The 14,424-nt window shown below is 31.8% G+C and overlaps 1 protein-coding gene and 1 pseudogene across 1 annotated transcript; one reads left to right on the forward strand and one right to left on the reverse strand.

The window, feature by feature from the left end:
* LOC128185841 (uncharacterized) overlaps positions 1–14,424 on the forward strand; it is an 86,238-nt pseudogene that overhangs the window by 11,828 nt on the left and 59,986 nt on the right.
* LOC128185838 (histamine H2 receptor-like) lies at positions 9,211–12,011 on the reverse strand. The gene has a single exon (XM_052855509.1). It carries the CDS (start codon positions 11,975–11,977, stop codon positions 10,829–10,831), a length of 1,149 nt encoding a protein of 382 aa, XP_052711469.1. The 5' UTR covers positions 11,978–12,011; the 3' UTR covers positions 9,211–10,828.

A 14,424-nucleotide genomic window follows, 5' to 3' on the forward strand; every position in this document is an offset into this window, starting at 1 on the left:
TTCGGTAATAGCAGAAGAAAAGAAACTGATTCCGAGAAGTCTTTTTTTTCTTTCAATGCTTATAAATTTTCTAAGTTGATATGTTGAATTTCTTCTATTTATTTCATTTAGTCTCTAAAAATTGTTTCCTTGATGTTAATGACTTCATTTTTCATCTTATAATTTAAGACGCACGTAAACCTATTTGTATTTCTTGATTAAAGCGGTGTAAAGAGTTGTATATTTTCACAATCAATTATTATCATCTTAAAATACTTTTAATTAAAGATGTAAAAATTTTGATCGAGATTCAGGGCAAAAACATAGATAAACGACAGTCATTTTATGACCGAGTTAACTTTTTATAACAAAATGGCGGCCAATATTGCGGCGCCCGGGGCTGAAATTATTTTGGCCCTTAGTACGGCTGATTAAACTTTAAATTTCTTGTATATACGTGTTTACATTAATATTTATGCCTCGTCCGCTTCTCGTTGCGCTTGATAATATTTATATTCGCAAAAAAGGATAGGAGCGCTATTGACAAAATCGGCCCACCTTAAAGATTAATAGAATCATTCATTATTACGAGTGTGGGATTGTGAAATTTTACCGAGGGGACAAGATTCACGGTCGAGGACGAGGCTTTGCTAAGTCCTAGACCGTGAATCTGTGCTCCGAGGTGGAATTTCGCTATTCCAAACAAGTATATAATGAATGATTATTTTTCTCGCATTATCTTACCTTGATAAATATGATGTTTGACAACTTTCTGTTATGACGTTCAAAAGATTACTTTCAGTTTATCCCTCCGCGTGCTTCAAATAGTGCAAGTCAAAATGAGAGCATACGAGTTTTTTAAATTAAAACTATGATCAATTGAAATTAATTAAGCAAACAATAACTTAATTGATAATCTCAATCCACCATTTTGTCTTTCCTACAGCAGACAACGTTTGTTCACGTTTTAAAACGCCGTAGTAATACACAGTGTAAGAAAGAAAAATCTCACTCTGCTTTGTTTTAAAAAATGTTGAGGATATTTATTTCTCAAAATTAATACGAATTGTTCCGATAAGCCAATCTTGAAAGAAAATATAATTTGAAGAAATGACCACTTTAAAGTTTCAATGCGTTAAAAATCGGCATTAGTACCTAAAATTTTGATGCGTAACTTTTATTAAGTTTTATAATCTTAAGATGTTTTAAACGTTTTTTTAACATTTGTGTCAGACTACAAAAACAGAAATTTTTATTTTAAAAAAGTAAACCATTTGAATATTTTGTGTGATCTATTATTAAAAATTAAAAATATATATATATATATATATATATATATATTATCTTATAACAGCAGGACAAATAAGGACATTTTATCGGAAATAATAGTATGATTGTTAACTAAAATATTATATTGTATTTGTTTTAGATGATTGTCTGCTATATTGTCCCTGTTGCATAATGCGAGGAATGCAGTTTAGTACATATGATGCTGACAATGACAGGTATCCTTGGAACTGTGCGAGTGTCTATTTAGGAGGCTGGTGGTTTAATTGTTGTCATCATGCCTTTCTTAATGGTCCTTGGCTTCCAATATCCTGGACTTATCCTTGGGGTTCACAATATAAACGTGGGACGAACGTGAATGGAACATCCATGTTGATAAAATAGATTTATGATCAAATCTTAAAACAAAAAATAACTATCAGCAAACATCATGTCTGTTCTTACTTTAAAAAATAACATTGGTTCTCTATGTAATATCTTGTTTAGAAGTAACCGGCAAACCGTTTCTCCTTTTGAAAGATAAAAGATCCAATAGTTGGTCTCTTGGCCTCTTATAATCCACAATTACGTAACATAGGAGTGTACTATTGAACAGTTGTTGAAAGTACTGTATGATGAACATTTTTCATAACAAACTGTTCTTAAAGTTTCTGTTTTGAACTGGTATTGTTGACACAAGTCATTAAAAGGTAATATGTATGCCAGATGAGTAATGTATGTGATAATATTAACTATTCAAGTTTTATAATATAAGCACATTGTATAATTGTAGTATTGTACTTCATTAATTCTAAATTGTAATCCTATATTCAATTCAATAGTTTTTCAAAAAAATGTTTAAGTTCCTTTTAGTATTTGTTGCGCTTATTTCTATATTTTTGACATGCACATAATGTATATATTATAAAGTGTCCACGTACAGTTTAATAAAAAATTAATCCTTTAACCTCAACTCCAACAAACTAAACACTAGAACTACTTAAAAGTAAATAAGAACTATTTTTTTCAATTTATTTGGAAAGAAAACCAGACAGTAGAAAAGAAGCACCGGCTCTTATTCTAGAATATGAATATACCAGATTAAAAATGATTGATTTTGAAAGCTAACACCAAGCGTGATCATAATTGCTTATATTTTCAAAATGGACAAAATTGCTTAAAGCTAATTTTTGGATATAGTATGCAAACACAAATGGAATTTAGTATTGCTTTTACTGAAATAATAATGATAAATTTAACAAAAGATTTTGAAAAGATGTATTACAATTTTGACTAACAATTGTAAATGTGCAAAAAGGAAACAGTGATAAAATGTTTAATAAACACACATATATGGTGTAACCCAGATATGAAAACCGACAATAAATTAGTTTTTCTTTTAATTAATTTGGATTAGGTTTCAAATATACAGGGAATCTTTTTGAAAATGACGACCAGATCCTTAGTTTTAATAAATTAAAAACCAGATTCAGCTTAAAAACAAATTTTGTTTAATATATGGTCAAACAAAAGCATCACAAAATTATGTGAAACTATCAAATAAACAGTTATTGTAATAAGAATTATGATATTTGTTCCCAAAATCGATAGAAATATTTCGTAGATCTAAGAATTGTGGTAGAGAAATGTACAACCTCATTAATATAAAGTTATAACTGATCCTCAATCTAAAACAGTATTAATGTCAAAAATTGAATCAAATCAAAAGCAATGGAGAAAATGTATTGTCTGCTCATTAAGTGCACGAAGGAACCTATATCATTTTAATACCATTTTTTTTTACCTTGAACCCTACCAACTAATCATTATTTACAGAGAGTAGCGATAGTAATTTTATAATTGTGTTCCTTCTGTCAACAGACCCCGAGACATTAGAAGATATTTTTGGTGACTGTTAATATTTAGAAAGATTTAAAGAAATATTGATATAAATTCAACCTTTTTGGAAATTATGATTATAGAGATATCGAATTGAAAGGAAATTTAACCATTCTCGTTATAAAACAATATATTCTGCAAATTGAAATGAAAACAGCAGGGCCAAATGATCATTTAAAAATTTATTAATTAAAAAAAAATATTCATACAGTTGCTTCTGAAAAACTGTAATAACTATTGATGTGATAGTTATTTAAAAGTTATTTTTCCCGTTTGTCACCTTCATCACCACCTATGATCTTTCCCTACTGTCCCTGTCTCCTATTTTTGTTTTGTGTCCTTAATATTTTCTCTCTATTAAAAAAAAACGCCTTTTCACCTCTAGTAAATTATTGCATTGTAACTTTCCTAGGTAGTTATACGAATATGTACACTGTACTTATATATTATGTTTTAATATTGAATGTACTAATGAAACAAATGCTTTAAATGTAATTATATCTGTGCAATGCAACTTTATACTTTTGCTCGTGTGCTATGCTTATTCTTTGATATGTATGTACATATATATCAAAATTTCAATTTAAAAAATATACCTGTCAATTATTCACATTTGAAATCAATAAAAGTGGAACATCTAAATTTCTTCATTGACATTGTATCTATTTTTACATGTACGTTCTAATCTACATTAACACATTCCCCCACCTTTTAAAAACTAGTTACAGTGTTATCCTTGTGAACAGTATATATATTGTGATTTTATATTTGCATTATCCAACGAGTTGAAATGGTGTATATATTTGCAAAGCGATTGTTTAAACTATGCATGCTATAGAAATGGATCAGAGAGCTGTTAACGTTGCCAGGTATAACAGTTGATTCTGAGGTCATCCTACAATTTTAGTGAAGCAAATAATTATTAGTATTACTTACTATTTACAATTGAAATTTTTTACAAGTAAAATGTTTGATAAAAGGATTTTTCCTTATGTTTTTAGATCTTTAAAGATGTGTTTGCAGACATTTAGGATTGTGTCATCTTGTATTTGAATACTTGTAAATGTTGACCTTACCAAAACTCATAATAATTTTGAGAATTATTTATGGCAAAACCAAAGCATGCAGTTTAGTGTATCTGATATGTCGTCTTTATCATATATTTCACATAAGAAAACAACTTTTTTGGCAACTCGCTTAAGTAAAAAGTCATAGTTTTAAAGATGGTCGAAAACTGTGTTTTAATGCAATTTTTATTTATTTATTTTTTTTTTTACAAAACTATTGATTTAAATAATGAGCCAACAATATTGATTGAGGGAAAATCACCCGATAATAGTATTTCATTGCATAATGCATGCACTTGGGTGTTATAGTGTTAGGTCACTGATGATATATGTGTCTGAAGGGTTCCCCATTGTCCCAGTTTGTACACTTCAAAGAAAGTAAACTATTTTAAGAATATCACTTCCCTCTCACTTGTATGTAGGTATTATTTCTTCAAAAGAAAAAAAAAACAACATGAATTGTTTTTCTGAACTTTACTAAATTATGGTGTATAATATCCCAAAGTACTGATGGAAGTTGATTTAGTAGTGAATAAAAAACATGAAGAACAAGATCTCACAGAATGAGAAATCTATCTTTGATTTACTTTCATCATTAGTTACGAGATAGCGAAAGCTACAAAAATAGCTACCTTTATAGCAAACCAATGTTTGGTTCAAGAAATTAATATTTACCCATTGTAAAGATCACGTGACTAATGGCTAAGAATTAAATAGGCTATTATTATCAACGGATTGATCGCATTTTTCAGAAAGTAAGTTTTTGAATAAAACTCCATAAAAACCTCAAGTTCTTTTGATATTTCTTTCTCAATGTCGCCAATGGTGATCAATAATATCATAACAACTACAAATGGGAGAAAACTGATAATGAATACGATTGTTATTGCTAGAAAAATTGTTGTGGTCCGTGTTACTTTTATGGCAAATTTTCGTTTTGCTACTTTGTCGATAATTTTGACAGCTTCCTGGTGTAGATTGTTATCAACGATCTGGGGTGTCTTCTTTCCCATTAATATCAGAAATGGTCATGATAAAAAAAGTGCCAAAACAGACCGAAGCAATTCAAAGTCTTTTTGCTGTCTTCTTGCTGAAACTTTCGCTCATATTACAGATAAGCTTGTACCGATCAATGGAAATGAAAACAAGAGTCATTGCTAATGCCAAGATTGTACTAGATTCAAGAGTCTTTCCAATTCTGCAAACAGTTGAAGCAGTGATGCAGAGACAGCTTTGTGTAAATTAATTTCATATTTTGATGCATTTTTCTTGAGATCTTAACTTTTATACAGTGACATAAATATTCAATCATCTATTATATACAGTCACATAATTATTCAATCATACTTAAATGCTTAAAAAAAATTAATCGGGAAGAACTCTAGCCTCGCCTACTATAAAAGTAAAGTTAAGCTACATATGTATTCGGAAAACAACAAAACATTGCTAATTATAAAACTTAAGATGTCAAGAAAAATGCATCAAAATATGAAATTAATTTACACAAAGCTGTCACTGCATAGCTAACAAAGTAGTGCGAAGCATAATGTGTGCGCAATTAGTAGAACTCGCCGAATGCCTGATACTTTACATGCAATCTTCATTGATATAGATCATAATTATTTTAGAAGTATGAACCCTGTAAATTCTGAGATGAAAAGTCGGGGCTATACAACCTACAAATTTAGTGGTTAAAAGTAGGCGGCTAGAGTCGATGGAATATCTGCTAATCTTAAGGCTTTCACGTTTTCGTTGGAAACACGTGCATATGGTCCACGTATTGCAGTCCTTTTTTAAAGGACAGCAACTTGTTTTAGCAATAAAATGAAGACGTTTTCTAGCTCTGGTAGATTATGCATCCATGGCGGATAATTGTGACGTCATGTTATAATTTTATTTGGTGTGTGGCTGAATTGATAATTCAGTTTGAAATAATGTCGCAAGTTTTGTCAATATCATTACTGTGCAGACTATCTTAATCATGATTCTTTAAAAGGAATTCATAGTCTCGGGGTTCAGTGTTTGAAAAAGACCAAATATTTCTCTTATATGTTCTTGTATGGAATTTAAGTTATTTTGGTACACAAAAGATTGGACAATGGTATCTTATATTGCTCGGAAGAATAGTATCCCCGACAACTGAAAAAATATAATCATATCTTCATTATTAACAAGTATTAGGTCCAGTAGAGTTGCGGAATTTTCGATGAAGTGCGTGCATTCGAATATAAGTTTGGACATACCCTGGTCACATATGATATCACGTATTTTTGAATCGCGTGTATTATTCAAATTACAGTTAAAGTACATCGTGATGATTATATTATTAATATTCGTGTCTTTGCTCTTTTCCATCGAGTAAGTTATATGCTCCCATTTACTAGCCTCTGAGTTGGGTGGTCGTGAAAAGTTCCTATGAGAAATTTCATTTATCATATACAACATTCCAACCAAATGCATTCTATTTGTTAAACTTCTAAATCTTGTCTGCGTTGGCATGGAATATGGTTTTTTACATAGACACTTACCCTCCGTATCTATTTTCCTCCCTGTCACGCCTGCATGGTTCTTGAAAGCCGTAAAGTAATGTGTCCTGGGATGACCAGGTTTTGTTTAAGTTTAAAATATCGAATCCACCAAGTTCGGCTTGAATAATATCGCGCTTATTTTTGTTTAAGCTTTGGACATTAAGGTGCAAACTTGATGTTGAGTTTTCTAATATTAAGTCGAGAGAAGTAGGAATGCTACCTACAGAATTGTCTGAAGTTACAGAATGCTCTAATTGGTTTACTTCGATATCCCCACACAACAATAGAGTAATCAAAATCCATAACAAATACAAAGAGGTACATATGAATACATTGAAATACATAGTTAATGAATATTTATGATAATTAATATCTTTTATTTCCTACACTGGGTTTTTATGCAGTTTATTGTATTTACGGCAGATATATTGAGCTTAATTGAATTTTTTTTAAATATGATCATTAAAACAATTAATAAGGCATTCGTACCGTATGTTAGAAGTAAGTTTGCAATCAATATTGTCAACAAGTCGAGAGAACAGCAATGTTTTATGGTTTTAGACATGTCATAGTATAGACCTGTCCTTTTCCGGTGTGAGGTGTTACTGACTGGCATAATCATTATGAAAATGATTGAAGCTTTGTTTAGTAAAAGGAAATGTAAAAAAGGTTATTCAATATTACGTTGCTTAAGTTTAAGAACATTTATCATGTGTTCTAAAGAAATAAATTGTAAGAGGGTCTACATATGCATAATATTAAGCGGAAAAATAAAACAATTAACATCAAGTTCGTTCATTGTGATAACAATAATTTAAGAAAAATTATGGAGTAACAAAATTGATCTTTGAATTTAAGAATAGATTTCAGGTATAAATTCTAGGGTATTAAAGGTTAGTTTTAAAGAGGTCGGGGTTGGGCTTTGAGTAATCATAGTCATGTGCGAGTTTCACGTGGCTAGATCTAACACTTGTAAACAGAAGAAAAATAAGCATAGCTAAGGTTAAGTTGACGAAGATTGTTTATACACATGTTGTAAACAGAAAACAAAATGTTAACCTGATTTGGGTCTCCATGTCGGGCGAGAAACCAAAAGTTTCGAGTTGGACACCAAGGTGAGTGAGACCTTTAAGCATGTCCGTGGACAGAGGTGTCTTTTTTATACGTTTTGTCGATGTGGTTTGTCACAAAGATTTTTCCGTTCCATACAACAGAAGACTTACCTCTATCAGCCTTTACTAATTTCCTTGCTTCATTGTCAAGTTTGCTCGAGTCTTCGTCAAATTCTGGTTAACAGCTATGTTTTCCATTTCAGCGATTATCCTGAGGTTTTTTCCTGCACCTCTCTAGTGACGCTCAGGATTTAAAATTCCTTAATGAGTTCGTTCATCACCTTAACACACACTTTATTCCTACAACGCCCCGCTTCGATTTTTCAGATTCAAAAGGAACTCTTTTAAACAAAACAAGCACATTCCTATCCTGGAGAAAGTAAATAACGAAACCAAAATGACGACGAAATATTTCCAAAATGCTCATTTTTAAAAATTGGTGATTTTTCTCATTGCTTTCTATGTATTCTATTGTACTGAAAATCGCCATAACGATAACAATATGGCCGCTATGCTTAGTAAAATGTACACCATTTCTCCATATGCTCACCATTGTCGGATGTATCAAGATCCTGAAATAACATATGACTAAAATGATTATGAATTTAAGATATTGAGGAAGGGTTTTTGATATATTAGGTTGTTTTAATCAAGACCATATGTGAGAGAAGGACGGGCGAGTAAACAAATGATGAAAATAAGGATCGACTTGACATCTGATATCTAAAACCAGTGATATCTGAGTAACAGACGTACCTGTACGTACACGTAATAATTGATCAGAGTGCAAACCATATGATTTCGTAAAAACCCAGTTGTGCTCACATTTGTTACACGAATTTGTCACGGCGTTTTCGAAATGAGATAATCAATATAGATTAAACGTGTCCTGTGCATATTAATACAATTTATGTCCACTATTTGTTACTAGATATGAACAAATCAGCCTGTGCAAAGCAGATAAAGACCCCCGTAGAATAATGACATGGGGTCATTTGTCGACGTAGAATAATGATCGGGCGTTATTTTCGACGTAGAATAATGATCCTCCGGTCATTATTCTATGTAGAATAATGACCCTTTTGCTTTGAAAATAATTTTCATTTTCATAAAAATGAGCCCATTGTACGTGAAGAAAGTAGACCCGTGTAGAATAATGACCCCTTAACAATCTAGGGTTTTTCAGTATTTTTTTTTTGGTTAAAATATGTAAAATAGTCTCTATAATATTGTAATTTTTATTTCAGTAAACAAAATGTAACAGAAATTATAATTTATATTCAAATCAACATAAAATGAAAGAATATGAATATTTTAGAAGGAAACGAAATCCTTTCGTCATAACGAGATATTACGGTGGCTGCTATAAGATCCTACATCAGCCACCGTAAGAAACTAACAAAACGTACCGAAGTATAATTATCATGGCAACGAGTAACATGTGCAAATCATTATCATGAGTAAAAACACATTGAAATTACTTCAATATACACATGGAAGCGGTAAAAGGTCCAAACATTTACAAATTTAGATACACCAAAATGTAGGTAAACACATTTAACTTTCACTTTGTGAGATGTTGACTTTTATTGCATCTGTTAAGTGTTTTTGACTCAAAGTACAGAAAATGCATATGTATGAAACTTATATCCTTAATACTAGTTATCTAAAGACGCTATATCATATTTTGATATCCTGTTATATTTGCTGCACACAGCTACATAAATCTTGAAGTTCTACTTCTGGTTCAGCTTGTACACGTACAATGATTACTATATAAACACATCAAGATAAAATTTCACCCAAAAAAGAAAGAACTACCGTATAACGGGTACTTTCTGCGGCTCGAAATTTTTGCGGTTTAGATCCTAAAAGGGATCAAATCATATTCTGCATTTTCAATTTCTGCAATTACATTAGGCCGCAAAAAATAAATCTGAACATAGCACTATTATAAATTGTATCAATATTTAAATCCTTTTTTCAAGCGTTTTACGGGACTTCGCCTAGGGAATTACCGCCGCTACTGTGTGTAAAAAGGGTATTTATTTCGCATTATGCAACCAGCCACCTGTTGACTCTGGCTGCAGTAATTGTCGCGTGGTCAAAGTTTGTATAACAATTTCAGGTAACTCACGCATTTGTTTGATGTATGTGCACGAATATTTTACAAATGATGATTAAATGAAAACTGTGTTTAACTTCTTTTGATCCGTAATGAAATGACAGGTTTATGTTTGACTGACTTAAACCTTTAATATTATTTAATTTGACCGATCGTTATTGAAGATACTTGACCGACACTGAATTGAACTGAACATCGTTCTAATGTGACTGCTTATCTTAGAATAATCCTCTTATTTGGCTATTATTATTTAAGACTGATGTTGTGTTGAATGAGATTTGTAAATAAATTTTACACAAGCGCTTGGAATACATTATCTAATTTATCGATACGGGTAACCTGGAAATCAAATAAAGTCTGATAATTTTGTTACTTTTGAGTGTCTATTTTGGAGATAAATATCATAATTAATTACTAGAAAATGTCATATATGGTAAGTATGAATTTTACAAACTATTCCATACAAATGAAATGGAGCTGTAATGATATTATGAGTTAATCACTGGAAATCACCGAATATATAGTACTGAGTAACATACCGACTATTGAGGATAAATGTAACCTGTAGATACGGTAATCGTGGCATTTATGTTGATAATCTTAGACTATTTTGCGATTTTATTTCTGTTGATTTTCCATACCCAGAAAATACCACAGAAAATAAACAACCGCAGAAAATACCCGTTATACGACAATCAATAAAAACAATTTCAGGAATCTACAAATCAGAAAAGTTGGCATGCTAAAAATGGATACTGACGTTTCCATGTTGTGAAATTTGTATTCAGAAATCTAGAGTGTATTTACTTGGTAAACATCAAATTGTAACTCTGAAGTACAAACATTAATCAATTATCTCTTACAGCAATTTGTAGAAAACAGTCGTTTAACATCATGTCTGAATTTTCTATTCAAAGCGCTATATATCAACGGGTTAATCGCATTATTCAGAAAATATGTTCTTGCACAAAATTCAGTGAACACCTTCATTTGTTCTGACATGCCTTTCTCTATGTCTTTAATGATGCTATATAATATTATGACCACCAAAAATGGGAGAAAACTGATTATAAAAGCGATAGTTATAGCTACAAATATTGTTGTTGTCCTAGTAACTTTTACTCCGGAAGTAATTGGAGTTTCTCTCGGAAGCGTATGCACGGCTTCCTGTAGGTAGTTTACAGGGCTTCCTTGATGTCCGCTTTCCACAGTGATAGATTCAAGCTCAACTGAATGAGAATGTTGAGTGACCATGGTTGAGCTATTACTTTCCTTAATATGCCTAATTCTCATGCATCTAGTCCTTCTTAAAAATATAGAGATACGCACATATACAAAAATAACGAAAACTAGACAAACGATGTAAAGTATCAACATGAAAGTATAATAAGCAAATGTAAAGTGAGTATGTTTCATATTGTCTGAGACTTCACATCCAACACCCTCTATTCCGGAAAGCCCAAGGCTTAATGTCCTTTTTCCCATTACTACTAAAAATGGCAGCGATGACAAGGCACCACTGCACAATGCAACGACACACATAATTTTGACCGTCAAAATTTTAAAACTTTCACCAAAATTACAAATACGTTTGTATCGATCAACTGAAATGAAAACCAGAGTAAACACTGACGCGATAACTGTACATGATTCCATAGCCCTTCCAATGCTGCAAACAGCTGGAGCATTAAACATGTAGGGTAAACTAAGGTCTGTGACCTCCAAAGGGATTCCGAATGTACAGGACAGAAGATCCAGAACTGCCAAGTTCAAAATGAAAAGATTGGATGTTGATTTCTTCTTTGCTTTAGAGTAAATTACACATACAACTATATTGCCGCTTATTCCAACGATCAAAAGAACTACAAGGAACAGGATCACAGGGAGATCTCTTAGGGCTTTCTGGTTGTTTAACTTCAAAAGTAAAGAATATGGATCTTTCGACGAATCTGACCCATAAGAGTTGTTCCAATAACTTGACAAAAAGGTAGAGGTCTCCATGGCATGTATACTCGTGTATACACTCTGATTTGCTTTTAAGTCCTGTGTGTGGGGTTTTGTGACTATATATAAGATATATTTGTTCTAATATCCTGGTTTGCAATCTGATAACCTATTGAGTGGACTCGGTTTTTTTTTTGCCGGAAATTACAGTGTTTAAAAGCGGGAATTACGTGGTTTAACAAATTATATTAAATATTACAAGTCTGATATTCTCATTGAATTTCCTTTATCATAGTTTGGAAAAAAATTTTACACAGAAGAATTCAGTTTTATCAGTTTTGAATTATTAAGATTTTGTAGAAAAAAAAAATAATTATCGATAATTAAACAAAGATTTAGATAAGGTCACTCATATATATATATATATATATATATATATATATAAAGCACAGAGAAATTCACTTTTGTTGGAGCTCCACCTTCCGCCCCGACCGAGGCTTGAACTCACGACCTCTGGAACCCATTCTCTCAGCAGTGAGCGGCCACCGCGCTCCACACTCGGCTATCTAGGCAAGACAAAAATCTTGCTTTCGATAACGAACGGAACCTAGCACGCTTGCCGCGAACTACACAGTTGCTTGAGATACAGGTGTGATACAGTTAAACGACAATTTGAGAGGATCGGAACGATACACATTGCATAGATTAGTGTACCTGATATGTCATCTTTATCATATATTTCACTTAAGAAAACAACTTTTTTGGAAACTCGCTTAAGTAAAAAGTCATAGTTTTAAAAATGGCCAAAAACTCCTTCCTTATGGAGAGCTGCGTTTTTATGTAATTTTCTTTTAAAATTTTTATTTACAAAACTATAGATTCAAATAATAATACGCACATAATGATTTAGCAAAAAACTGGATTATGAGCCAACAATATTGATTGAGGAAAAAATCAGCCGATAAAAGTATTCCATTGCATAATGCATGCACTTGGGTGCTATAGTGTTATGTCACTGATGATACATTTGTCTGAAGGGTTTTCCATCGTCCCAGTTTGTACACTTCAAAGAACGTAAACTATTTTAAGAATATCACTTCCCTATCGCTTTTATGTAGGTATTATTTCTCCAAAAGAAAAAAAACAACATGAATTGTTTTTCTAAACCTAACTAAATTTAGGTGTATATTATCCCAAAGTACTGATGGAAGTTGATTTAGGAGGGAATAAAAACAAAAAAAACAAGACCTGACAGAATGAGAAATCTATCTTTGATTTTCTTTCCTCATTAGTCACGAGATAGCAAAAGCTACAAAGATAGCTACCTTTACAGCAAACCAATGTTTGGTTCAAGAAATTAATATTTACCTATTGTAAAGATCACGTGACTCATGGCTAAGAATTAAATTATATAGGCTGTCTATCAACGGATTGTTCGCAGTTTTCAGAAAATTGGTTTTTTAACAAAACTCCAGAAACACCTAAGTTGTTTTGATATTTCTTTCTCAACGTCGCTAATGGTGATCAATAATATCATAACAACTACAAATGGGAGAAAACTGATAATGAATACGATTGTTATTGCAATAAAGATTGTTGTGGTCCGTGTTACTTTTACAGCAGATTTTCGTTTTGTTACTTTGTCGAGAATTTTGACAGCTTCCTGGTGTAGTTTGTTGTCAACGATCTGGGGTGTATAATCCTTGATTTTAGACTGAACATCACCTGAATGCGTATGCTGAGTGACTGCAGATGAATTGCTAACACTTTCACCCGATAATCACCCGAAAAAAGTATTATATTGATATAATGATGTACTTGGGTGCTATAGTGTCAGATGACTGATGCTATATTTGTCTGAAGGGTTTCCCATCGTCCCAGTTTGTACACTTCAAAGCGATGTAATAAGTAAACTATTTTAGGAATATCACTTCCCTCTCACTTAGATGTAGGTATTATTTCTCCAAAAGAACAAAAAAAAAACACAAGAATTGTTTGTCTAAACCTAACTAAATTTTGGTGTATAATAACAAGAACAAGACCTAACAGAATGAGAAATCTATCTTTGATTTTCTTTCATCATTAGTCACGAGATAGCAAAAGCTACAAAGATAGCTACCTTTATAGCAAACCAATGTTTGGTTCAAGAAATTAATATTTACCTATTGTAAAGATCCCGTAACTCATGGCTAAGAATTAAATGCCACAAAAGTAACAAGGAACAACTTTCATTATAGAAACCCGTGTATCCGCCAAACTATAGAACGTTTTGTGTCATGATGTATAGAGTTGTACCTGTACTTCCAAGAGAAATCCTTACGTTTGCAACAAAGGCCTAAATGTCACAAAGACATCTTTTCCTATGTATGCTTTTTTATGTGTATATGTATATATAGTCCAAAATTGGTCAGGACCATCCACCCATCAATCAAATACTTATTCAATTCGAATAAATTCATATCATATTAATAAATTTTCAAATCTTTACAAGGTTTCAAATTTTC

The sequence above is a fragment of the Crassostrea angulata genome, chromosome 5 (assembly GCF_025612915.1).
Source record: "Crassostrea angulata isolate pt1a10 chromosome 5, ASM2561291v2, whole genome shotgun sequence".
NCBI lineage: Eukaryota > Metazoa > Mollusca > Bivalvia > Ostreida > Ostreidae > Magallana > Magallana angulata.